Raw genomic sequence first — 27,322 nt, forward strand, 5'->3', positions numbered from 1 at the left:
CAGTCTGAGGGACTCCTGACTCTAAATTCCTCACCAAAGACTCCACTCCCCCCTCAGCCGGGGCATAAACAGGATGATTTCCACAAGCCACGTTTATTTAGGGGTAATTTGCCAAAGGAACCGTTTGGGTTGGTTTTGACTTCTGTGGTTCTTCCCAGTAACCCATCCATGGAGACCAACATCCAAGGGGAGGACCTGATGGAATGCAGGAGGCCACTGCGGCGGCTCGGCCAGGGTCCCCAGGGCCAGTGTCCCGCTCCGGAAGGAGCGCCACCATGCTTCTCTCCATCGGAGCCCGTTCCTCCCGAGCTGTCCCGTCTTTCTGCCAGGTTCTGAACCCTCCTTCTTCAGCCTTTTGACCAATGAGGCAGGAAACCAACTGGGGTGGGGGCAGGGGTCCAGAATGACCAGAAAGTGACTCGGGACACACAGAGGACAGAGTCTGTGCCACTGCTAAGGACAAAAGGAATTCTCCTTTCTTCTCAAAAGGCTTGCTCTGGTTTGGGGATTCCCCCAGCTGACTTTTCTTCAGGCGGGTTATTTGGGGCTGACCTCAGAGAAGGCCAAACTGGGTGCTGCAGGGGAAGGGAGGGAAGAAACAGAGCACATTTGTAAGTATTTTGATCGTAATAGTTGCCATTTATTGAGCTCTCTCCATCGATCTGGCCCAATTCTGAATTTCACAAGCACTGACTCTTTAGATCCTTACCACCTGGGAGGGAGGTAGTCTTCTTCTTCTCACTTTAAGGATGAGAAGACTGAGGCTCAGAGAAGCTAAGTTACCTGCCCAGGACCATCTAGCTTCTAAATCACAGAGCCAGGATTTGGACTCGCATCTGCCCAGCTTCAAAGCTTGTGACGTCAATCAGTATGCCATACAGCCTCAGAGAGGGGGACACAGGCGTGGTGCCCCCTTCACTGAAATAAATACGATCAATTCAACAACAACAACAACAACAACAAAATTGCGGGTTTATTGTTATCCCTGCTCCCTAATCGAGTATCACCTCTATACCTGAGGTCTCAAACAAATGGCCTGCGGGCCAAAATCTGTCCAGACGCTTACTGAACTTGGCACGCGGTCTTTAGAAATAACTTAACCAGCTCCTAAAGGCCTTTGAGTTTTGTGGCTTTGGCCTCTCATCCCCCTTGCTTTATTCAGTTCCGTTTCAAGAGGACAGAAGTGCTGTTTTCCAGTTTCAATGCAAGTACCTACACTGAACACGGGGAAGGTGGACCTCACAGAGTTTCTGCAGATCGTGTCGCCCAGGTGAGGACGCACTCAGCAGCAGCTACCATGCAAAGGTCATCAGCAGGTCTCTGAGAGGCCGGACAAGGCCTGGCAGGGACCGCAGCGTCACAGGGCAGTAGCAGGAGAAGGCCAGAGGGGTAAACATGACTACACGCAACTTCGGAGTGGAGCTACTGTTGCACTTGGTGGAACCAGGCCAGGTCCCTGACCTCACACTTCCTTGGCAGGGTCCTTCTCTGCCGCGATCATCTGGGAGTCATGTGTTCTCAGTGCCGCCGTGACGGGAACAAACACGAGCAAGAGGCCAGCCTTTCTGGGCCCAGCAGAACACCACTCCTTTCATGGCCGGGGTGCCCATAATTAGTCTACAAATAGTACCGTGCCCGTCGCCAGCTCACCCCTTCTGTCCTTATTCCTACTCACTGCGCCCCAGTTGGCTTTTCTACGTGCTGTACTTCCCTGTGGAGTGGAGGAAAGGGAAAGAAGGAATCCGACTCCCTATTATTGTATGGAATGCAGCAGGCAGCCCTCCTGGCGATCAGATTATGTCCACGCATCGTAAGTCACAGAATTTAAAAATGTAAGAATTGGGGCACCTGGGTGGTACAGTCAGTTAAGCCTCTGACTTTTGATCTTGGCGCAGGTCATGATCTCACGGTTCATGAGTTCGAGCCCCACATCGGGCCCCGGGCTGATGGTGCAGAGTCCTCAGTCTCTCTCCTTCTCTCCACCCCTCTCCCGCTGGTTCTCTCTCTCTCTCTCTCTCTCTCTCTCTCTCTCTCTCCCAAAATAAATACACTTTTAAAGACTTTTTAAAAATAAAAAAATAAAAAGGGAAGAACTGGAAGGGACTCTTGGATAGGAAGGAAGATTGCCACACAACGTTTGTCCAAGGATCTACGGTACCCTCCTCATTAGTCGTGTTTAACCTCCAATGAGGCAGGGGCACTTTGCTCATGCCTGATAAAGGTGCCTCTTCTCGCCACTAAAATCCATCACCGTTGGCCCTAGTGACGCTTAACTACTCGAGATTGGGTACGAAGGCAAGATTGGTCTTCTACCCAGCAGGGCCTCAGCCTTTCAGACTTCCCTACTACTTAGAAAGCATCACAGGGCAGGAGCCCTCGGCAGAGTCACCTCCCTGGGTGACCCAGCCATGCCCACCGCCTAGGAGTTTGCCATATCCTCGCCAGCTCCTTGTCCAACCCCCGTCACCTGGCTCAGCCAGGCCCAGAACCACTCTCACCATGGTCATGTAGGTGGCCTCTGCCCTTCCACTCGATTCTTCTTCCTCAATCAGCTCCCGTGTGGTTATTGAGGAGTAAACATGTTTCTAGAGGGGGGAACGGGGGGAGAAACGGGATAAACGTTCCCAAAAATCGGCAAATGTTATATGCCAGAGAAAATGGCCATCTGCTACTGTTCACAGGGCATCAACACCAGAGGGTTATTGAGAGCTAGAAAATTATCGTCAATAATGACAATTCAGTCCCCAGTCTTCCCCCAAATTAAGAAAATTGGCTAGTCGGGGAAGAGCACTATTTTAACCACATTCTTTGCTTCAAAAGATAAACATCTTTGGATGGCCATTTAGGTAGCAGCAGGGAATCCTTGTCTTGCCAGATTACTTGTACCCTGTGCTTATTTCCTTCTAATTAGAGGCTTGGCACGATGGCACTGATCAGCAGCTAACTGCGGTTATCTCTTTGACAGGGTTTATGTGGCAGGAACAGCCCTCCCTGAATCTCACATCTGTGAGGTCGGTGGTAGTATTCCTGTCACTATTTGGGGAGGCGATGTCATCCAGTGATAAATTCTTGGGCTTCTGAGGCCCCAGCTGCGACAAAACCTACTCTTGGGTCACAGACAGGCCGAAAGATGGAAAAGTAAATACTCAAAGAGGAGTTTTTAAAGGAAGGAAGGAAGGAAGGAAGGAAGGAAGGAAGGAAGGAAGGAAGGAAGGAAGAAGGGAGGGAGGGAGGGAGGGAGAAGGGGGAGGAAGAAGGGAGGGAGGGAGGGAGAAGGGGAAGGAAGGAAGGGAGGAAGGAAGGGAGGAAGAAGGGAGGGAGGGAGGGAGAAGGGGAAGGAAGGAAGGGAGGAAGGGATGGGAGGGAAAGGAGAAAAGGGGAAGGGAGGGAAGGGAGGGAGGGAGGAAGAAGGGAGGGAGGGAGAGGGGGAAGGAAGGAAGGGAGGAAGGGAGAAAAGGGGAAGAGGGAAGGAAGCGAGGGAGGGAGGGAGGAAGGAAGCAAAAAAGGAAAGGAAAGGAAAGGAAGTTCAAGGAAATGAATTCATTTCTCAGTCTCTAATAGCAATTACTTATAGCTCCATTACAAACTAATATGGAAGAAGAACTTCTTGATCCTCCTACTTGAGGTCCCTGAATGATTTCATCTGAACTGTTGACTCCTGAATTCACCACAATTCTCCCTCATGGCTCCCTCATGATGCCACAGATGAAGAAGCTCTTGCAGATCATCGGGTTATTTGGACCTTACAACAGGACAAATGGCTCTGAGTCCAGTGCTCCTTCCTCCAGCCCTACCAGGAGGCCCTGTAGCCCCACCCCACTCCCACCGCAGGGGCTCTCGCTCGCTGGCTTAATGAAGATTTCCTGAGCCCCTGCTCCGTGCCCAGCACCGGCCGGCATGCTGAGACATAACACTGAGGAAGATAGTTCGCAGAGGAATTGATGGCACAACCTGAAATGCTAGAGCCTTATCCACCCGGCCCCGCGCTGGGCCCAGCAGCAGAACGGTAGAGTTCTTCCCTTACCTCTGGATCAGGCTTCTGTACGTTCTCCAGGCTTTTTACCAGGGTTGTGGACGTTCCTGAGCTGCAAGGCATGAAAATCATGGGGAATTAACCGGCCAGCACTGTATGTTCAAGAGTCCCTGCAGGAGACCCCACAGAGCTTTGTGCAGAGGGGGACCTCAGAGGAGGAACTATTCTCTCTAGATGCCCACCGCCAGCACCAGTCAGCCCACCTCGAAACCTGAGGAGTGCATCTCTCTGATGAAGGGCAGGAAGGGATTCTGGAGATAGTCTGGGCTGAACAGCAGCGTTGACTTCCCTATTAACCTAGCTAACATCTTTCTGGCCACACACTTTCAAGTGAATTAACAGTGAGGGCCACGGGATTAGATTTTATCACAACCGAGGACTAGGGAGATGTAGCTGGACCAGCAGGGGGCGACAGAAGCTCAGCGACACCCAGTTTCAAAGGGTTCCTGGCCATGGGGGGGGGGGGGGGGAGGCAGAGCAGAATTGGCGCCAGAAACTCCCTGAGCGGCCAGCCCTGGCCCCTTCCCAGCCCTCGGCCTTTGATCTCTTGACCATCTGCCCTCTGCATCTGCCACTGAATACACTTCCTTTTTTTCTGCTCTGGCCTAGGCAAGAGCTAAAAAATAATAATAATAATAATAATAATAATAATCAGGGTTGAAGCTAGAAAAGAAACCGGATTTTTTTTTTGTCTTTAAGTGGAGGAAATATTTTTCGCATATTATCTGAGTATAAAGCTGTGTGTTCTCATTGTAAAATAATTCAAATAATAAAGAAACATAGAGAGGGGTGCCTGGGTGGCTCAGTCGGTTGAACGTCCGACTCTTGATTTCGGCTCAGGTCATGATCTCAGGGTTCGTGAGTCTGAGCCCTGAGTCAGGCTCTGTGCTAACAGCACAAAGCCTGCTTGGGATTCTCTCTCTCTCTCTCTCTCTCTCTCTCTCTCTCTTTCTCTCTCTCTCTGCTTCTCTTCACCGCACATGCACACGCTCTCTCAAAATAAATAAATAAAACATTTTAAAAAACAAAAGAAACACAGAGAGTTGGAAATTGAAGTTCCAGTAAACCTCCCGCCCTCAGGGGACCCACCTTCTCTTTTCTCCCAAACAGCACTACCAATACTTGGGAATTATGCTCCCAAACTTTCTCAATATGGGCCTAGGGGCACTCACACAAGATATGTTCATTGTATGTAATTTTCTTTTTTTATAAAAATGAGATCGTATCATACATTCTGTAATACGGCTTCTGGGACATCTTTCCATGTCGTCCCATTCGGGATTGTGCACCATGTCATTGAATGGAACACCTATGCGGTGAATCATTACCTTTCTGACCGTCACTGAGGATGATTTTCAGTGTTCGATTATCACCCGTGCTACAGCAACCGTGTTCACAAATCTCAGCATAGCCGTCTGCTTATTTCTTTAGGATAAGCGAGTAGACACGGAAGCACTGACTTCATTTGGTGGGAAACTGAGGCCCAGAGTGGGTAGGTGAGTTGACATGGGTGTCTAACTTTGGGCTCAGTGCCACTTTCATGCCCAGCGTAAAGACCCTTGGAGAGGCCAGCCAAGTTCAAACCGAGTCAGCGAGGCCCCGGGGGGAGGAGGTGCAAAGCCAGAAGGCACGCCAGCACCTTCCGTGGAATGGGTGTTTTACGGGGAAAAGAGACTCAGAAGCCGGAACTACTTAGCCTGAATGGGGGCCTTTGCCCGTGGGCAGCATTCCTACAAGACAGCCACAAGACTTCGTCATCAACACTTGGGGAAATGCGGGGTGGGGGGCCGTGGGCCTGCCAATGGCCAATGAAACACTGCTGCTGGGTCAGAGCACCAAGATCTGCACCTCTAGGTGAAGTGGATGTCGCGGATAATCCAAAAACCATTTCTCTCGGGCACGGACTGGCACCATTATAGCTCTCGCAAAAGGTTTATACTCTTAATAATGCTCTCCTTAGGCCACCAGTTACAAAAGAGCTGGCAATCTTTGTGAAATACCAAAGCGAATGAAGAGGGTGTGCGGACGTGCAAGGGCTTTCTGGAGCACGGTGAGCAGGGGGTGGGGGTCCCTACCTAGATGACATCTAATTTGGCAACCACAAATGATTCTATTTTAAAGTAACCCCCTTCTGGGAAAATGGCACGGTCAGGGTGCTGTCACTCTCCCACTTCGGGTTAGAGGTACCACCAGCGTCCCAACCCAGCCCTGTACCTCGTATTCCTGTGGGTGTTCTTCACGATCAATATCAGAACGGGAAGCAGCAGGATAGTGCCACAGACAATCCCCACAATGATCACCAGCTGATTACCACCCAGGATCTCAGGTTTGAGGGCTGCTGGGGTCACCAATGCTTGGGAAAGGAGAAAAGCAATTAGAGGGTCTTAGTGTTTCGGGAAAAGAGCTGAGAGTCCCACAAGTTCTATACCAAGGAGCAACAGCCAAGTCAGGAAGCTGGGGGAGAAAGCCAGACTCCACCCCATGTGGAAACCCTGGGACTCCAGCGGTCCCCATTAGATGGAGAGCCAAGTCTGGCTCCCTTGCTCACCCCTACAGTATAGATCAAGGTGGGTGGGAGAAGAGAATAGCACCTTACCTACAGCAGAGTTTCCTTTTACATTAACAATTCTATCTTAAAATAAAATAACAGATGCTTCAGAGGCTGTAGATCTTTCTATGAGAAAGTGGTTGCTTTCAAAAGGATAGATGCTACAACACCCAGCCTCATAGTCAGAATGCCAAGTAAGGCCTTCAGGGGCACTCTTACCCACATGGCACCCCTCATTCATTTCCTCACGTCCCTCTAAATACATACGTAAACACCTCCTGGGTGCCAGATATCACTAGGCACGGAAGCTACAGAGACAACGCGTGGTCCCTAATCTCAAGAAGAGGGACAAACACATCGACAGAGAACCACAGCCTGCTCTAGGCGCTATGACGGAAGTCCACATGGGGCACAGAGGGGCACAGAGGAAAAAGGGTACCCACTTCTACGGGGTGGCAGATGAGAATTCCTCAGCAAAAGTTTTCAAGTTTAAAACTCTTGAGGAAACATCAAGTTTGCTGGGCAGACAATATGGGGAAGGGTGGTGGAGCACAGTGTGTGCAAAGTCTGGAGGCCCGGCAGGATGGTACATTCAGAAAGTAGAAATCGTTCTGGGGGTCTGGTTCAAGGTCGCATTCGTGGGTATGGTGGAGAATTAGGCTGGATAGATAACAGAGTCCCCAGTCATGAAGGGCCTTGACTATCCCAGCCAGGAGTCTGGTTTTTGTTTCTGTAGACAGTGGAGAAACCACTGAAAGATTACAAGCACTGGACAGAATGTGGGGATCTGTGATTGACAGGATGGCACAGAGAGCCGCAGGAAGGATGAGAGCGGGGGCCGAGGATGAGAGCAGATACATGTTGGGGGCCTGCAGGCCAAGCCAGAGGGGAAGACAGCCAGAGCCTAGCATGGGACTGGAGAGAAGGCAGACCCAAAATCAGTAGCAGACATGACAGGACCTGTTGACCTGTTAGATTGGAGGTCATGGGAAAGGGAAGAATCAGGCACAACTCCCAGGCATCCGGCTAGGTAACCGTGTAGATGGTGACGGCGTTAACGCAGGTGGAGGAGATAAGCTGGAGATGAGCTGTGGAGACGTGTGCAGGGGCAGGTTTGGATATGTTGCGTTTGAAGAATTTGTGGAATATCTGGCTAGAATTTGGAAGGAAGGAAGGAAGGAAGGAAGGAAGGAAGGAAGGAAGGAAGGAAGGAAGGAAGGGAAGGGAAGGGAAGGAGGGGAGGAGGGAGGAAAGGAGGGGAGGAGGGAGAGGCAGGAAGGAAGGAGAGAAGGAAGAGACGGAGGGAGGGAGGAAGGGAGGAAGGAAGAAAGGAAGGGAAGGAGGGGAGGAGGAAAGAAGGAAAAGAGGGGAAGAGGGAGAGGTAGGAAGGAAGGAAAGAAGAAAGAGAGGAAGAGAGGAAGGAAGGGAGGGAGGAAGAGAGGGAGGAAGGAAGGGAGGGAGGAAGGGAGGGAGGGAGGGAAGAAGGAAGAGAGGGAGAGAGGGAGGGAGGAAGGAAGGGAGAGGGAGGGAGGAAGGAGGGAAAGGACGGAAGGGAGGAGGGAGGGAGGAAGGAAGGAAGAAAGGGAAGAAGGAAGGGAGGAGGGAGAGAGAAGGAAGGAGAGAAGGAAGAGAGGGGAGGAGGAAGGAAGGGATGGAGGGAGGGAGGAGGGAGAGAGGAGGGAGGAGGAGAGGAAGGAAGGAAAGGAAGGAAGGGAGGAGGGAGAGAGGTAGGAAGGGATGGAGAAGGGAGGGAAGGAGAGAGGAGGCAAGGAGGGAAGAAGAGAAGAAGGGAATCCAACATAATATTTACTGAACATAGAGAGGATGCAGTGTCCAATCCTACTCGGGTAAAGGCGGCTGAGGACGGGTGATTAGAGTACCATTAGTGATGTGAGGTAAGTAGAGGCAGGAGCAGAAGACAGGTTGCAGTGCACTCAGGAATTCAGTGGAGGTGACAGAGGAGACACCACACTCAGCCTCTGAGCAAGCTACTTGGCTAAGTCAAGAAAGAAAGGCACGACTGATTGCAGTGATGGTCGCACAACTCTGAATTTTCTGGAACCCCTGAGTTGCATGCTTTAAATGGGTGAGCTGTACGGTATGTGAGTTGTGTCTGCTTTAAGAGAGAAAAAAAGATACAGGGGCGAGCTAAAGTAGACGAGGACAGAAGGTAAGAGGAAGAGCTGAGCGTATTTATAGGCCGAGGAGCAGAAGCCAGTAGAAAGCACGAGGTTCCCGAGGGGGAGAACATGTCACCTGAGCACAGAGGTTCGGATCAGCCCGGGGCGGAAGGGAGCCTTGGGGGGCAGGACGGAGGTAAGGAGGGGGGCAGATGGAGGTAGGCCTGCGGGCGGGGAGGCCTTGGAGGTTGAGCGAGCCCCCACTAATGGCGTGTATTTCCTCCGTGAAGTGGAAAACACGACTTCATGTTCGTGAGGAGGTGAAGAAAGCCATCTGTCCTGCTTCCCTCTCCGGCCGGGAGCCTTTGCTGTTACAGGGAGGTGCTTCCATCGACCCAGATCTCTGGTCAGAGGTACCGAGCTGTGTTCTGGCCTCATTCACTTCCCCGCCCCCAAAAAACCGCAGCCAACCCCCAGCGAAGGGCTGTAGCGAAAGGCAAAGTCCACAGGCCACATCCTGACTGTTACCTGTGCTCTGGTTTAACTTTAACCCCTCACCGATCACCCTCTCCGTCCACACAATCGAGTCTTTATTCTCCCACATACCACTGGCTTTAATGCACAGGGTTGGCCAGAATACAGAAAACGCCTCTGTTTGGGGCTCCGGTCTCTTCCTGTTTTCTCTCTGTTCGGTGCTGTCTCTCCCCAGCTCAGGGTCATTTTCCCTCCCACTACGGAGCATACAGCACCCAAGTGAAAAGTGACTTCGGACACCAACTCCAATCCACCTCTGACCTCCTGTACCTTTCCATCAGCCTATCACACCGGCAACGAGTGAGTTCTGGCAGAAGGCGTGTGTTCACCAAATACCAGCTCCCTTGACCTCATACATCCTCAGGGCCAGAACTAGAGAGAGGCAAGCAAGGTGCCTAGGGCTCCAAATGCCACTGTCAAGGCCACTGAAGTCCAGGGCACAAGTGCTTGTAAGAGACAGACGCCCCCTGAAATTCTGCACCCTGAATGCCTCTCTGGCCTCACCCTAGTCCCGGCCATGCCCACCCGCTACGAGGCCCCCCATCCCTCCCCAGCCGAACGTCAGATACTTCGGGGCTCTTTCAGGATCACGTGCAGCACGGTGGTTTTCTTGAAGGTCAGGTTCCCCAGGTGGATACTGCAGGTGTAGCTTCCTCTGTCAGACTCCCGCACTCCTTGGAGCATGATAGACGCATCATTGCGGGAGGTGTCCCCCACCAGGGTTACACGGTTCTGGAAGCGGCCCCGGTTCTGGGGGTTCCCCACAGGTACCCTGAGTTTGGAGTGATAACGTAACATAACCTCCTCCTAGAAGGGAAAGGCAAAGTATGAGTTTGCAAAGACCAAGGGGGTCGGGGCATGGGCAAGGTTGAGTGGGGGGCTCTCAGGACGTGCAGGGCCCTGCGTGTGTGGGCAGTGAAATATCAGACAACATGAGGCCATGCACACACACAGGGGCACAGCCTGTGTCACTGTGAAGGACACCACCGAACCGTGAACGCCTGTCCCCTGGGCAGAAAAGGATGAGGAAAGTGGCACAAGAGGCCTTCCCTTCCCGTAAAAAGAAGCACAAGGGCGCCCTGACTTCTTACGGTACTCCCAGTCGGACTTCCGACAGACCCTGGAAACACGTCTAAGACTAAATTCCAAATTCTTCCCCCAAACCAGCCCCTTCCAGTCCATCCCACTTTGGTAAGTGGCAATGCCTTCTTCCAGATGCTCCGGCCAAAAATCTTGAAGTCATCCTACTAAACTCCTCGCTTTCTTAAACTCACATGGAAAATCCCTCAGCAAATCCTGTCACCTCTGCCTTGAAGATATATCCCAAATCTGGCCATTTCTCACCTCCTCCATGGTTACCATTCTGACCCAGGCCACCGCATCTCTCACCTCAATTCCTGCAATAAGCTTCCTTACTTGTCTCCCCGCTTTCTCCAAACTGGTCTATTCTCAGCAGATGAGCCCTTAGAAATAGAAGTTAAGGGGCGCCGGGGTAGCTCAGGTGGCTAAGCGTCCAATTTCGGCTCAGGTCATGATCTCGTGGTTTGTGGGTTTGAGCCCCGTGTCAGGCTCTGTGCTGTCAGTTCAGAGCCTGGACCTGCTTCAGATTCTGTGTCTCCCTCTCTCTCTGCCCCTCCCCCATTCACGCTCTGTCTCTCAAAAAATGAATGAACGTTAAAAAAATGTTTAAAAAGGGGCGCCTGGGTGGCTCAGTCGGTTGAGCGTCCGACTTCGGCTCAGGTCATGATCTCGCGGTTTGTGAGTTCGAGCCCCGCGACGGGCTCTGTGCTGACAGCTCAAAGCCTGGAGCCTGCTTCGGATTCCGTGTATCCCCGTCTCTCAGCCCCTCCCCTGCTCATGCTCTGTCTCTCTCTGTCTCTCAATAATAAATGTTAAAAAAAAAAAAAAAGGAAATAGAAGTTAAATCATGTTATCCCTCTACTCAAAACCCTCCAATGCCCCCTCCCATTTCTGCTAAAAGTACAAGGCCCTCCATGATCCGCCCCGCTCCATTTTCCTCTCTGATTTCATCTTACACTTTTTCTTCACTTTACCTCTTCGGGTCACTTCACCATTTCATTCCAGCCACACCGGCCTCTTTGCTCTCCTTGAGTACTGGCCTCAGGGCCTTTGTACTTTCTGCTCCCTACGCCTGGGGCATCCCTCCCTCTCAAAATACACATGGTTCACTCCCTCACTTCAAATCTCTGCTCAAATGTCATCTGTTCAGTGAGGGATCTCTGACCACCTATATACAGTAAGAACCACAAACGTCTGCCTTCTTGTTCTTCATAGCTCTAATATCTGACATAGCATGTATTTGTTTCCTCAGTATTTTACTGCATATCTCCCTTGATCTTGATCGTAAGTCTCCCATCAGGGCAGGAGCTGTGAGTGTTTGCTACATAGGTGCTTAAAATACCTGTTAAATGAGTAAGTAAATACCTGTTAAAGGAGCCTGCTTAGGATTCTCTCTCTCTCTCTCTCTCTCTCTCTCTCTTTCCTCTCTCTACCCTCCCCCACTCACCCTGTCTCTGTCTCTCTCAAATAAATAAACTTAAAACATTTTTTAAGGCTTTTAAGAAAAGGAAATGGGTATACGGATACAAACATGGATGCGAAACCTCTCTGTGTTTTGAATTCACAGCTCAAAAGGCTCATTCTCAACATATTTTCTGCTGTGACTCACTTAGCAGTTGACGTCTAAACGCACGACAAGCTCCCAGAGGTGAACCTGGGGCCACATGTAATTCCCCATATGCCACTGTGATGCCACACTTCCAGGCCCACTCAGACGGCATACAGGAATCGAGTGAGTACAAACGACTTTTTAACAGAGGTGGCTGGGAATATGTCTTAGTTTAGAAAAGATAGATCTTTTATAAACTTTGCACCTTAATTTTGATTAACAGTAACCGACCTGGGATATCCCCCGCAGTGCACCTTGCCCCACATGTACATCAGCAGGCACAAATGACGCCTATGGTCTCGTGAACTCCCCTGTTGCTTGCACGCAAGTTCCCATGAACGAGTCTGCGCGTTGGCCCCCAGGACCTACTAACGCCAATGCCTGAAGCACCCATAAAGACAAAGAAAATTCCCTCCATCCCAGAAGTGGGGCGGCGGGGCACAGAAGAAAACTTATAAAAATAACCGAAATAAAAATAAGAATGCAACGATTCTTATGCCCAGCCCGGAGCTTAGAGACAAGGCCACCAAAGTCAACCCCCCTCATTCTCCCATGGACTCTACAAAGAGAAGGGAAAAGAGGAAGGAAACTAAAAGGCAGTGGCCAAGTCACGTACAAATGCTTTGCACGGACGATCTAATACATGTGTCCCCACGGCCCTAAAAGCTGAGCAGGCAGCAGCAGCAGCAAGAATATCATCCTTCTCCTCTTCCTCATCTGCATCAGAGCCATTTTTCCCACCAGGAAGCTAAAGTTGCCCACAGCCAAGTGGCTGAGCTGAGGCCCAGTTCTGACAAGCTCCAAAGCCCAAGCCCTGCAACGCCACCACACGGCACCCGCTGCCCCGATTCCCCCTGCCCCCACACCGTCCTGACGCCATCCGCCAGGGGCTTCGACAGCACAGCAGTGGTTCCTTCTCCTTTACCTCGGCATGCTCTCCTGATGAGAACGTCCAGTCTACCTTGGTCATGCGTTTCTCTCCTGTGCTCTGGAGAACACAGCCCAGCTGAGTCGAATCACCCACATGGGCCATGAGCTCTGGGGATAAAATGGTAACTCAAGTCAAACCCAAGGTATAATCTACAGAAGTCAAAGAACTTCCAGAAGAGATCATGTTTAGCCAAAGATCCTCAGCCATAAAATCAATGCCACCCCCAAAACCGCACACATTCACTCCGCAGATGAGCCAGCTGATCCCGTGTGGACAAAGCACTCAGAGGCGTCTCACTCACATGACACCCCGCAGCTGAGAGAATACCCGTGGCTACCCACACACGTCAACTCTGAGGGGTCTTCAATCTACGGTAAACACATTCTGATTCCCTTTAATTCCCTGCTCCTTCCCCTTTTCCAGAAGTTCTCTCCAGTCCCAACTCAACTTCAGGTTTATACTAAAGAAAGGACAGACAATCTTGAAGCCCCCTCTTTCTTTCTTCTTTTTTCGAAGCCCCCCTCTTTCCGATCACCAGCTTAGAAGCCCACATCTGCCGAACATAAACAGGAAGTGGAAAGTTATATAATTCTCATGCTTATACATAACCCACTGGCTCTTTGAGCTGAAAAACTGAATCACGGGTGACTTTCTTCAATTTCTTTCCTTCTTTTTACAGGTTGTCTTAGGACTGGCTTAAGACAGCTCTGGCTATGGTACAGGTCACAGGACCGCTTGCTAATTAGGCCAAGACAATAGACAGCTTTTCTCCTGGCTTGTCTTTCTGTTTTAATCCCTGCCCCCACTCCCCCAACAGATTCCCTTGCTTCTGGCTTCCCAACTCCTAGACTCTTCTTTCTGCTTTTTTATACGCGCAACTGACCCCATCATGTGTTTACTGCGTAAATCATTTCAAGGGGCCCCTGGAAAAAAAAAAAAAAACTAGCAAAATGATTCTGATTTTTCAAGAATACGCTACACAAATCAACCCCAAAGTCAGTTAAGAAATGAAAGGCAGGATGGTGTTTGGGGAGACACAAGCCTAGGGCTTAACTGGACAGAATTCCTTCAAAAGAGCATTAAGCAATGCTCATGAAGGAGCAAACGTGAGGCATAAGCCGACCTTTTCATCCAAATTGTTGCTCTGGGAGAACATGAACTTCCTGCCCAGCAGGGGAGATGCACAATAGGAGGAAAGCAAAAGAAAATATTCTGAACTTGAAACTCTATGGAGGGAGTCATTTTGAAAGTAACAAAAATTCATTCCAAAGAAGACAGATAGGGAGGGAAGGTCCCCCTAAATCCAACAGCACGTTAAGAGCTGAACTCTATTTTTTAAGTTTATTTATTTATTCTGAGAGAGAGAGAGAGAGATGGCAAGTGAGTGGGGAGGGGGAGGCAGAGAGAAGGGGGGGTGTGGAGAGAGAGAGAGACAGACAGACAGACAGAATCCCAAGCAGGCTCCGCACTCTCACAAGGAGCCTGATGTGGAGCTCCAACTCACCCCGTGAGATCATGACCCGAGCCGAAGTTGGACGCTTCACCAACTGAGCTCTATTTTTAAAATGCAGTAAATATAACTGACCCATTCTGCACCTTTCATTGCACCAGGCATGTGCCAGACACGGTGTATGTAACATATCAGCCAGTCATTACAATATTTTGAGATACGCACTATCATTTGCCCATTTTCAGAGGAAGAAGGTGGAAAGCGCCCAAAGGCACACGGCCCATAAAAGGCTGAGCAAGCACACACCCCAGACCTAAGTGAAGAAACGCACAAAAGCTCTCACTCACTGTACCGGGCCCCCTCACGTAAGTGAAGGATGGCTGGTTCTAGAGCAAAAGTACAGGAAGTTAACACTATTTTTGTTTGCAAGAATACTGTCTGTGATATTTAAAATAAAACCTATGAGGAAAAAGGAATTGAAGGAGTAGGATCATGGAAAAAATTCTAAATGGTAGCAGGAGCATAGAAAAGTTATAAACTGAGGAGTCAACTCTGTAGAGCAAAGTATAGATGACTTCACATGGGGGAAGACAACCTCCACCAAGCAAGCTGGACAACTTTCCAGTGGCCAGCAGGCAGATTTTTAGGAGTTGGCTCTACTCCCTTTCCGGCCACAAGGGAAAAATAAATACAGGTTGCTCCACTGGCTACGGGGGAAATATCTGACAAACCCTAAAATTGTTCTAGCCTGTGTCCATGGATTTTCCAATTCTGAAATTGGCTCCTTTTACTTCATGGCCTTATGCGTCTCTTCAAAGAGGGAAAAGGCTCCTATTTTATAGGCTGTATTTGTATGGACAAGCATTTGGGCATGGCATCAGAGGACAAAGCAGAAAGGAGTAGCCCAAAGATGATCCTTGGGGAAATAGCTGATTCATTTCCTTTCTGGAGAACTACAGCTTTGAAATCAAAAGAAAAACGTCAACTGAAAGAAAGTAGGGGGGCGGGGCGCCTGGGTGGCTCAGTCAGTTAAGCGGCTGACTCTTGATTTCAGCTCAGGTCATGATCTCATGGTTCATGAGATCGAGCCCCTCATCTAACAGGCTCTGTGCTGTTAGCCTGGCATACTCTCTCCCCCTCCTCTCTCTCAAAATAAATAAACTTTAAAACAAAAAAGAAAAGGAAAAAAAGTAGAAAAGTTTAGGAGGGAGGTCAGAGGCCACCTTCTACAATCCCTTTTACAGCTCCAGCTTTAGAAACAGGATTCCAAGCGAAGGGTGCTAATTCCAGAATTTCATTCATTCGACAAATGTCTGTTTGTTTTAATTTTTTTAAAACATTTATTTATTTTTGAGATACAGAGAGAGACAGAGCATGAATGGGGGAGGGGCAGAGAGAGAGAGAAGGAGGCACCGAAACGGAAGCAGCCTCCAGACTCTGAGCTGTCAGCACAGACCCTGATGTGGGGCTGGAACCCACAAACCATGAGCTCATGATCTGAGCCGAAGTCGGATGCTCAACCGACTGAGCCACCCAGGCGCCCCTCGTTCGACAAATGTTTATCGATGGCCTACTCTGCGCCAGGCAGGGGGTCCAAGGCTGGTCAGAGGACAAAGAATACAGACCCAGGTGAACAGGGAAGACACATCTGGGCAGGCGTGATGGGCATCACCAAAGAGGCGCGCACAGCGGGCCTAACCAGCTGGGGGAGGAGAGGAGGTCCAGATTCTAGCAAGCTTTCCCGAGACCGTAGACTCGTCCCTCAACACTTTGAAAGAATATATCTAATTCTAGGGTTTTCAAGGTTTTTTTTTAAGGCAGCAGAATTCTTTCTTCAAACAAAATCTTCTCTGGCAGCCCAATGAATAAAACCGGAGAAAGAGAAAGGACTTTGGTTGCAGTTGGAGGCCTGAGGTCCTATTAGACCGGATCCTCTATTAACCCCTGCCCTGTTCTCACCCTTTGCGCAGCCTACCAGGTTCCTTGGACCTTCAGGGTTCCACACAGCACAGTTTGAACACCACCAGTCTACTGAAGCCACACCCTCCATTTACAAATGGGAAGATGAAGTCCAAAGACGATACCGAGATCCTCTCATTTCTTTTCTGTCCCCTAGAACGCTTACCAGAGGAACCTACTAAATATGGACATGGCGTCACTGAGGATAACGGACGGGAAGTACCACCAGGACAGAGTAAAAGGAATAGGGACTTTGATGTCAGAGGCTCCAGGGCTTAAGTACTAGGTGCGCCATTTAATAAACATGCGTCCTTAGACAAGTCACATCTAAGCCTCTCTAAGCCTCAAGTTAATTCATGTGTAAGATGAAAAGACCAATATTTCCTCCACGGCATTTTCATGATGATGGGACACATTTAAGGTGATAATAAAATTACCACTGTCAAGATTTTTCTTTAAAGAACACCAATTACCGGGGTGCCTGGGTGGCTCAGTCGGTTAAGCGTCCGACTGCGGCTCAGGTCGCGATCTCACCGTTCGTGGGTTCGAACCCCCACGTCGGGTTCTGTGCTGACAGCTCAGCAGCCTGGAGCCTGCTTCCGATTCCGTCTCTCCCTCTCTCTCTCTGCCCCTCCCCCACGTGCAGTCTGCCTCTGTCTCTCTCTCAAAATTAAATAAACAGTAAAAAAAAAATTAAAAAGAAAAAAAAAAAGCACACCAACTATCGCAGATTCACTCTGTGGTAAGTGTCTAGACCAAAGGCTGGCACTTGTTCAACAAAGTCGGTTCCCTGCCCTCTTCGCACATCAGATCTCTTGCCCCTTCGCCCTTCTCTAGGTAAAGCATTCGCATACCTTTGGTTTCTTCTGGTAGAACGTGCAACACCACCGCTTTCTTGAACACCAGGCTCTCCATTTCAAGCCGGATTTCACAAGTGTAGGTTCCCTGGTCAGCCTCTTCCACATTTTGGAGCAGGAGAGAACCATCGCTGCGTGAGATGTCTCCCACCAAGCGCACACGGTTCTGGAAGCGCCCCACAGGCACGCTGAGGTTGGCGTAATAGTATAGCACGTAATCATCCTGGAGGGCAACACAACATTGGGGGGCACATCTAAAGTCACGGGCACCAGACCTAGGAGTCTGGATGCAAAAGACCCTGTTCTGTGGAGGCAACGGCATCATCACCATCGCCATCGTACCTGTCATCATCCTTGTCCTTATGATTAAAAAGTACTTGGTGCCGGGTAACACTGTAACTTGAGCAAGGCCCTGTGCCTTATTTCACGCACAAATGGCGGACTATGGCCCACACATATCCATTTCTTACAGTCTGAGTTAAAATGTAACATCCACTCTGAAGGTCACTCTGGGGACTCAAACTCACAACTTTTGAACACCTTCTCTCATCTCCACCCCGTTTTCCGCTATGGCCCCTGGATTCAAGGGCATTCAAAGCCTTGAGGCAATCCCCCAGACCGGTAGTGGTGACGGTCCCTGGCATGTTGGCCATCACTCCCCACCCCCCCTTCTGCCCTCTTCCAGGCAGCATATCATACAGCTTGAGACGGAGTCATCATCACGGACTGGCTTGCAGGATGGGAAGGGGAGCCCTGGGAAATTCTTATTTCTACGTACACCATGGGCCTATCCCTCTCATAATACAAAATACTAACAAAAATTTGAGTGAGAAAAGTATTAAAGGAATAACACGCTATGAGCTACATAAAGAGTATTTCGTTTGTACATTTCGGGACCTTACCGTTAGTAACACGTTACTTAGGATAGATTTCACAAATGATCCTAACATACAGGTATCTCTACAGAATCTCTGACAGGCTGTATACACTATTCCCCACTCCAAAGAGCGCCCATGAAAGACCCCCTCTCGGCCATGCTTCATCTTCTAATCCCAACACCTGAAGCGGCCATGAAGGAGAAAGAGACGATTCCCCGGCACATGAATGGGGCATGGAATGCCGAAAGGATCTGGTCCTCTCCCCGCCAAAAAAGATTATTGTGACATCATTCTTATGCCTCTTCTGTCTAGACCAATGCTCTCACCCTTGTCAGCCCTCCCAACCACCTAAACTACTCTACAAAGGGCAAACATCGAGAAAAGAAACAAAAAGAACTTCATGGGCACGTCTCTCATTGCTTCTCAAGGACCCAAAAGGTAAGCATTACCATTATGATAATGACTTTCATCGTCACAGATGAGGAAGCTGAAGGTCAGCCAGGTGGAGTTACTGGCCCAGTGGGTCGCACGGCCAAAGGGCCGAGCAAGGAAGAGGCTCAGTTCTGACCAGCTTCAGAACCCAAACTCTGGCAACACCACCTCATGGCACCTGATGACCTGATTCTCCCTCTCCCCATGCTGTCCTCACACCATTGGCCAGGGGTTTCTACCACAGAGTTGTATTTCCTCCTTGTTACCTTGGCGTGCTCTCCCGATGAGAACATCCAGTCTACCTTGGTCACACGTTTCTCTTCTGTGCTCTGGAAAACACACCCCATCAGGGCTGAATCACCCACATGGACCGTTAGCTCAAGGGAGGAAACAATCAAGTCATTCAGGCCCAGGGAATAATCTATAGAAGCCAAAGGCAAGAGGAGACATCATTTAGACAAATACCCTCAACCACAAAAATCAGTATTAATCACTAAGTACTACACGTCTTCCCTCCCCAGATGACCCAACACAGACAAAGTACTCAGAGGCCCCTCACTCAAACCAGCAGGACACTCCCAAGGGTAAGAGAAATACCTTCTAGTTATGCACATGCCTCAAGTTGGAGGGGTTCTGCAATCTTCATATTGCAAAAATGCAAATTGATCCTGTTCTCCTAGCTGGTCCCTTCCCTGTTTCTGGAATTCCTTTCTCCCAGCTCCTTTCTTTCCTTCTATTTTTTAAGTTTATTTATTTATTTTGAGAGAGAGAGAGAGAGCAGGGAAGGGGCAGAGAGAGAGGGAGAGAGAATCCCAAGCGGGCTTCACGCCCAGCGCAGAGCCCAACGTGGGGCTCGATCTCCCGAACCATGAGATCATGACCTAAGCAGAAATCAAGAGTCAGATGCTTTAACCGACTGAGCCACCCAGGTGCCCCTCTCTGAGTTCCCTTTCAGGGAAGCCCTGACGTTCTCCTTCCGGGTCATGCATTTAGACACCCACAAACAGGAAATGACATGTCTCCTGCTCCTAGTTTCCCATGGGTTCCCTATCTAAAAAGCCAACTCACAGGTATTCTTTGCTTCCCTCCTCTTTTCCTTTTCTTTAGTTCCCTTACAAAAGCTTCTCTCTGACTTTGCTGGCTGATTCTGGCTGTCAGTGCAGGTCCTTGTAATTAGACCAGCACGAGCACGGTTCTCCCCTTCGCTTTTTCTTTGTGTCTGTCTCCACCCCCGCTTCCCACCCCAGCTTTGCCGTCAGCCCCGGCTTTTCAGATCCCAGGTGTTTATGCACAGGCACCACTCCGCTATCTATATATCGCTCAAATCACCTCTCTTTTCATTAAAAGAGGAAACCATTACACGGCTCTTTCCATTTGCACAAGATGTGCCCTGTGTGGAGAGACAACATTGAGCAAGACCCCTCTAGGTGCTGGCCAGTTTCTATCGAGGAAGAGCCAAGTGAACACGTATGGGAATAAACAGAAAATGTGCCAGTCTTTTCATGCAAGCTGTTGCCCTGAGAGAAGAGGGTTAACTTCCTGCCCAACAGCAGGCGCGCACAGTAGGGAAGACGGAAAAGAAAACATGAACCCTACACCCTTTGGAGGGAAAGTGTTTGGAAAGACATCAAAATCATCTCCAAAGCCGATTTGGAATTTTCCTGTAAGGAAGAACTGAGCAACTTCACATGCGCTTAAAGGTGTTCTTATACCTTTAATTTAATTTAATTAGTTTAATATTAAGCTAATTTCATTTAATATTAAGAGCGCCCTATGTAGTATTAAGTGAAGGTTAGCTAGAAAGCAGAGGCAGCCGCCAAAGCAACAAGAAACTGACACCTGACGGGTAACCTTTGTAGAACAACGGATGGAGAAAATGAGACTTTCTACAGAGGAAAAAGCTCTCTGCAAAGAAATACAAAATGCCCTGATGCCACCGCCTACGGGGCTGAATTGTTAAGTCTCTGGCTGGAAGGGCAGAAATCTGCAGGCTGCCTCCTGTGCCTCTGAGGAAATGTCTAAAGAGCCTCAGAACATGACCAGCCTGCATGGTTCTAAAAGCTTCTCTTAAATACATACCATTTGTGTGTGTGTGTGTGTGTGTGTGTGTGTGTGTGTGTGTGTGTCTGCATATTGGTGCACATTCTCTGTTTCCTGGAATTAGAGCAAAGGCAGTTCTTATGTGCACGTTGCTGAGTCAGTGTTTAGGTTACCATGCACAGCTAAAAAACTAATAATAAAGAGGAAAAATAAGAGACTATGAGAGCAAAGCACCTTAGTCATTCATTCTTCCTACAGAGCTATCTCCATGGGATAAAGAGAAAAGGCAGGGAGAAGGATGCCTGCGTGGCTCAGTCGGTTAAGCATCCGACTCCTGGTTTGGGCTCAAGTCATGATCTCACGGTTTGTGAGTTCGAGTCCTGCAAGGGGCTATGTGCGGTCAGTGCACAGCCTGCTTGGGATTCCGTCTCCCTCTCTCTCTCCGCCCCTCCCCCCTCAAAATAAATAAAAATAAGCTTTAAAAAAAAAAAAAAGAAAAGGCAGGGAGAAAGGACGGACAACTTAGAAAGAAGACACGAACTATACACAAGAAGCAGCCCAGCGCACAGAAGTTACATGAACAGGAGACTCCAACCTGACCTGAGGGCCAGGGGCCGGGGCCGGGGTTGGGGGCTGGGGGGCAGGGGGGGGGGTGTGTGGCATGGTTCAGAGGAGGTTTCCAGAAGGAAGGAAGCTTAAGGAGAAACCTGAAGGATAAGGAAGCTTTAGGCAGGCTCGTTAGGGTAAGGCGGGGAGAGAAAGTCCTGGCAAAAGAAACTACCCCAAATTGTGAAAGAGCTCAGTGCATTTGAGGAACCACAAGAAGGCTGGTGTAGCTACAGCAACAGCAGAGTACAGGGATTCTGGGACTCTCTTCGGTAATTTCATTTCCTGATCTGAGACTAGCTGTGTTTTTAAGGTCACGATTTAAAGCGCAGGAATGCCAGAAATGTTCTTCGTACCACGTCGGAAGATCCTAGAACACACAATCAAGGACCCGAAGGCCTTCTGTTTCTAATAGAAACAGAGGAAGATTCAGCTTTCCAAGAAAGAGTTTGCTACCTAGCTTCTAAAACAGCTGCTTCAGCAAAACCATGATGTTCCAGGTTGGGGTTTCCGTTTTCAGCAAACCAAAGGGAAATGAAAATCTATAAAGCCGGCTTTCGAAAACGCACGAGACTTACAGGAAATCAAACGCCCTCCTTGGTTCCTTGGTTTCTACTCACCCAGTAACACTGGCATCAGGAGGAGTTTCAGTGGGCAACACATGCTGCTCTCCAATTTTCCAACCTTCAGATAAAAGAAAAAAAAGATCGGAAAATAGCATCAAGAGAAGTTTGTTAACTTAACGAACCACTGTGAGTGCTTCTGTGGGCCAATCTGTGCCTGAGGCACTGGGCTACAGCCCCGAACAAGGACAAGGTGCCACTCGCCTGCAGTTTGCGAGTTGGGGGGGGGGGGGGGGGGAGACGGAGGGGGGAAAAAAAGAAGCAAGTGGATGAACAAGAAAATAGCAGATGCTAGAAAGTGCTGTCATGAAACAAAACAAAGCAGTGTTTGGAGAGTCGCTTGGGGGCCGCTTCAGATTGGCTGTACGAGAAGATTAGATGAAAATTGCTTTTCAAGAGGAAAAAAGCAAATAATTTCAGGATGTCCTTGAGATGACAACCCTGGCCATTCTACAACCTAAGGATGTCACATAAACAAAAGATGACAGCTGACTCGGTGTGAGATTTTTGCCTATCTCACCAACTAAATTAAAATTATTACTTTTAAACATATAGAGAATGTTCAGGACATGTGGGAAAGGAGCTACACAAATGAGAAAATTTTCAACCCAGTTAAGGCACTCACCGCATTCTGTGGCAGAAAGAAGCCGCATAAAATAGACATGGTGAGCTTTTTTTTTTTTTGCCCTCCCCTCCCCCCCACCCTCCACCTTTTTAAGCAAGGCAGCAGGGATAGAATGAGACTTGGACTGCACATGGGCAAAAAAGTACTTTTTAAGCATCTATATTATCTCTGTGGTATTAATTTCGCTGCGTCTACCAGCTCTGGGAAAGGATTCGTTGTTTTTCACCATGCCCCACAATTTTCTTAATGAAACAGAACACCAACTCCAGGGAGTTACAATCCAACCCGTTTTGGGTTCCCACCAACCGTTATGTCTGGGCTCGGCCACGATCCCTGCCCCCGGAACATCCCGCCATTAAAAGAACTCTACCTAGAACCTGCTAGGAGGAAAGCTGTCTTTGTGTAATTCCATCACAGTACCCCACCCAGCGCTGGTGGGAAGTCCACATGTTGTGGCCATTTTAACTTGTACACAACAATTACCTAAGAGATTCCTTACCTGCGTTCTAAACAACAAAATCCTCCATCTGGAAAATCAGGGTCAAACTGTTCAAGGAGGTCCTACCCTAGGTCCCACTTATGCAGAGAAGTCAGTTGACCTTGCGGAACCTCAGTTTCCTTGCCTATAACATGAGGACAATAATGCAAGGATCAAACAGGATGATGTAGATAACAGTGCTTCGAAAAGTAGAAGTCATTACCACATAAGATCCTGTTTCTCATAACCTAAAAATCAGATAGGAAACAATTTGTAGCGCCGAGAGAGATTTGGGTTCTGAGCGTCTACATTTATAAGAATGGCAAGTGATGAATCAGAATGAACTGGAAACTCTTTTAAGTTTCAATTTTTGAACCCCATCACAATGTAGATAATAATTACACTGACTCAGATATACCAAGAGTCATACTAAGTTTCCCCCAAACACCTCTGATAAAAACACAGATCTCTCTCAAGATAGCAACAGCTGTCTTCTGGCTCCACGACACCCATCCCACCCCACCCATCCCACCCCACACATCCATGAAAAACAGCTTCCTTGAGAGCATGCGTCATTGTAATTCATCATATCTGGGATATCTGAGATCCCTGAACGTTCTGGCTGAATTCCTCTTCAGGGAGTTGGTTGTGTTCCCTCCTCTGTCCGGCAAACTATTCTTGTACATTCCCCCAGAGCAGCGCGCCCTCTGCTTGGAGGAGGAACAGTTGATTTACAGGTCTAACACCAAACCGCACCAAGTCTAGATTCTCAAGAAGGACCATATGTTCCTGTTTACGAGTGTCCCAGGCCTGTGCTGCAGCACCACTAAAGTGCCTGGCATGTGCTGGGTGAGTGCAAATAGCTGCCCAAATGACCACCACGTTGAAACCATTCCCTACATTCCCTACAACTCGGGCCATTCTATCCTGAGGACACAGGTGATCCCAAAGAGACTCTGAACCCCGTCACCAAACTCTAGTCACTCAGAGCCACACCCAACCGTTTTCAAACAAATCTTAGGAAACGTGCAAATAATCTGATGAATACAAGAGATCAATATTTTTTCACTCATATGTAGATCTTGAGAAACTTAACAGAAGACCACGGGGGAAGGGAAGGGGGAAAAAAATAGTTACAAACAGAGAGGGAGGGAGGCAAACCATAAGAGACTTTTAAATACAGAGAACAATCTGAGGGTGGATGGGGGGTGGGGGAGAGGGGAAAATGGGTGATGGGCGTTGAGGAGGGCGCTTGTTGGGATGAGCACTGGGTGTTGTGCGTAAGCGATGAACCACGGAATCTACCCCTGCAACCAAGAGCACACTTTACACACTGTACGTTAGCCAATTTGACGATAAATTATATTTTTTTAAAAAAGAATACGAGATATCATTTTTGGTTCTAAGTACTCATATGCACCGGTAGAACTCCCTGTGAATGAAGAGAAAAGCAATGAGTTCGTGGAAAAAGCACGGATTTGAATTCCTAAAAAATTCTCTTCCTGGGTCAGACCTTCCATTAACTAATTCTTTGATCTCTGGGAAATCACTCAGTGTCCTGGGCCTCCTCCTTACCATTAAAAGATCGGACCTTTTCTCCCCCCTAGTTAATATAGGACCATGCCAGAAATCAGTAGTTACATATGCAATAATTCCGAGAGGGTTACATGCCAGGTACCGCCTGAACGCTCTACACGTTGACCCACGTAACCTTTGCAACGACCCTATGAGGTCTCCAAGACTGGGACGCTAAGGCACAGATTGGTGAAGTGACTTGCCCGATAACTCATAGCAAGCGGCAGAGCCAGGATTCAAACCCAGGCATTTTGGATCAGAACCTGTCCCCTCACTGCCCTGTACTGCCCCTCGTGTTTCTGAAAGTATTCCATGTTTTAGAGCAAAACTTCTCGGAACTTCATGTATCCAAACAAGATGAATCTGCTCCCCCAACTGAGTGCTTTTCCCACCCACTTCATCCAGTGAACTCCTGTTCAGCTTTCAGATGTCAAGTCAGTGTGGCTTCCTCAGGGAAATCTCTCCTGAGCCACACTTACCAGGTCAGATGCCCAGCCACATGCTTTGTTTTGTTGTTATTGTTGTTTTAATATTTATGTATTTGTTTAGTTATTGAGAAAGAGAGAGAGAGAGAGAGAGCAGGGGAGGGGTAGAGAGAGAGGGAGGCAGAATCCCAAGCAGGCTCCGCCCTGTCAGCTCAGAGCCCACTGTGGGGCTCAAACCCACGAACCATCAGACCGTGACCTGAGCCGAAACCAAGAATCAGACGCCCTAACCAACTGAGCCGCCCAGGTGCCCCCACCTAGCCCCCGGCAAGCCACATGTTTTAATAAGACTATTTATCTTTCCTTTGGGGCATTTGTCATAATTTCTAATTATCTATTTATTTGTGGGCTTGTTTGATTAAAGTCTTGCTCTCCACGCTCACCTCCCAAGACTATAAGCTCTACTATCTGAACAATGAAGATCAGAATCTTATATATACAGATATATAATACACGCATAAAATGAATCTTGGTCTTTAGAAATCCAACCAAAGCATCAGATGCACCTTAAGCACCTTGATAATAGGATTCCGTTTAAATTCTCAACTTTTACCTCGCTTCTTCAGATCCTGACATCTCCTCAGCAGATGCTCTTAAGATAATTCTGCATGGTCAGAAATCTCATGTGTTGGCCAAACGTTTTGACCTGAGCTCACGGAGCTTTCACAATATAACTCCTGGCAAATATCTTCTATCACTCCCGGTGTGGGAGTTGGGGGGGGGGGCAGGTTGTAACCATCGGGATCACCTCTCCCATTGTTAACAGCGCAGAGGAAGGGTCACCCTTGGCACGATTGTGATAGAAAACCTCTTCAGAAAAGGGACTCGTGACAATGAGACAACCACACAGGATGTGAAAATGACCCCCTAATGTTACAATATCACAAAACAAGATAAGGGAGAGGTGCTGCCTCTGAGTGCCAGTGCTTGGCCCCTGTAAGGACAACCAACCACTGAGCAAATAGACACCTGCACAGGCTTCCCTTACCTACCCCGCTCACCTCGCGATGCTAAGTCCCCTCGATTCACCCCTGGCTGTGCACCTCTGGGCTCTCATTGTTTTGAGGTATAGTTACCCACATAACCCCTCTGAGGCATGAAGTTCTTGAAATGCATCCTCAGTTTTCCTTCCAAGACCGTTTATCCTACATTGGGCCGGGAGGTCACATGGCTCCTTGTAAGACAGTCTTGACATCACTGGTCAACCCTCTACGTGAAGGGGACTTTGGAAGTCATTACTCCCGCTCCCTCCTCAGACCAGGTTACACCTAAAGGACCCTACATCAGGCCTTCATGAGATCAGAGCTTTGCAAAGGACGTGATTGGTAAGGACAGTATAGCCTAGCTCTCTTGAGAGGTTTAAGTTTCTGACTTCTTAAGGTTAAATATTGGTCTGTCTAGGATTGGGGGAAGAGAAACAGTGAGGGACAAGTCCCGCCATGAGTTCAAGGGCAGCTAGTCACTGCTCTACCTAAAACCACAGGCAAATTATAAATGAAAGTCTTGTTCTTCATCATCATCATCATCATCATCATCACCTACTCTTTCATTAAGGGCACACCTTACCCCTCTTCTCTCTGAGGATCTTAACAGAAGCAACTCTACCCCACGGAAAGGAAAAGTGCACCCACCAGGCTACCTTATACCCATCTCTTCCTACAGAGGTGGAGAGCCCTGCAAACGTGGCCATCAAATTAAAGCCTTCTCCTGAGACAGCAAAGTGTGAATCCCTGCTTAAGAAATATGAAGCAATTGCTTACCCAAGATGAGGCGCACCGAGGGGAAGCCAAGCACTGAACTGCGCTACATCTGCAATACCCAAGTCCGACTGAAGAGACTTCTGCCGGCACAGGAGGTCAGGCTCAGAGCAAACCAAATGCGTGCGTTCTGAAGTGGCTGCAGAGATGCAAACAGGAACCTCTAAATCAAGGTTCTCATTTCAGTTATCTGGCCCATGACCCAATTTTTATTTATATTTTCATTCTAAAAAGAAGATATATATTCAACTTACCGAGGAGAGCCTCATATTCCAGACCTGAGCAGGGGCTGTCTCCCCTTCTAGAGAGCTCTCTGAGGGTGGGGTCTTGAAAGGCATCAGGCACACATTCCCCAAGAGAGAAATCAGCTACATGCAAACAAAGAACGATAGATTTAAGATGAACACAGCACATTTTGCTCTGTTTAAAATACAGCAACCTCAAAAATAAAATAAAATAAAATAAGACAAAATAAAATAAGACAAAATAAAATAAAATAAGACAAAATAAAATAAAATAAAATAAGGCAAAATAAAATAAGACAAAATAGAATAAAATAAAATAAAATAAAATAAAATAAAATAAAATAAAATAAAAAGACAAAATAAAATAAAATAAGACAAAATAATGGGCGCCTGGGTGGCTCAGTTGGTTAAGTGTCTGACTCTTGATTCTAGCTAAGTCATGATCCCAAGGTCATGG

At 48.5% G+C, this 27,322-nt stretch overlaps 1 protein-coding gene across 2 annotated transcripts; it reads right to left on the reverse strand.

The window, feature by feature from the left end:
• Positions 1–74: 74 nt before the first annotated feature.
• Positions 75–26,960, reverse strand: JAML (junction adhesion molecule like). 2 transcript variants are annotated; one of them, XM_007080395.3, is made up of 12 exons: positions 26,875–26,960; positions 26,624–26,759; positions 22,825–22,948; positions 21,698–21,761; positions 18,698–18,852; positions 17,119–17,344; positions 12,850–12,962; positions 9,805–10,042; positions 6,248–6,386; positions 4,025–4,085; positions 2,499–2,585; positions 75–575 (listed from the first exon to the last, which is right to left on the reverse strand). In XM_007080395.3, the coding sequence occupies exons 4-12, from the start codon at positions 21,738–21,740 to the stop codon at positions 483–485; spliced, it is 1,155 nt and encodes a 384-aa protein (XP_007080457.1). In that variant the 5' UTR covers positions 21,741–21,761; positions 22,825–22,948; positions 26,624–26,759; positions 26,875–26,960; the 3' UTR covers positions 75–482. The 2 variants fall into 2 exon arrangements, with proteins under 2 accessions (XP_007080457.1, XP_007080458.1); XM_007080396.3 differs by lacking the exon at positions 22,825–22,948.
• Positions 26,961–27,322: the final 362 nt, after the last annotated feature.

The sequence above is a fragment of the Panthera tigris genome, chromosome D1, assembly GCF_018350195.1.
Source record: "Panthera tigris isolate Pti1 chromosome D1, P.tigris_Pti1_mat1.1, whole genome shotgun sequence".
Taxonomy (NCBI): Eukaryota; Metazoa; Chordata; class Mammalia; order Carnivora; family Felidae; genus Panthera; species Panthera tigris.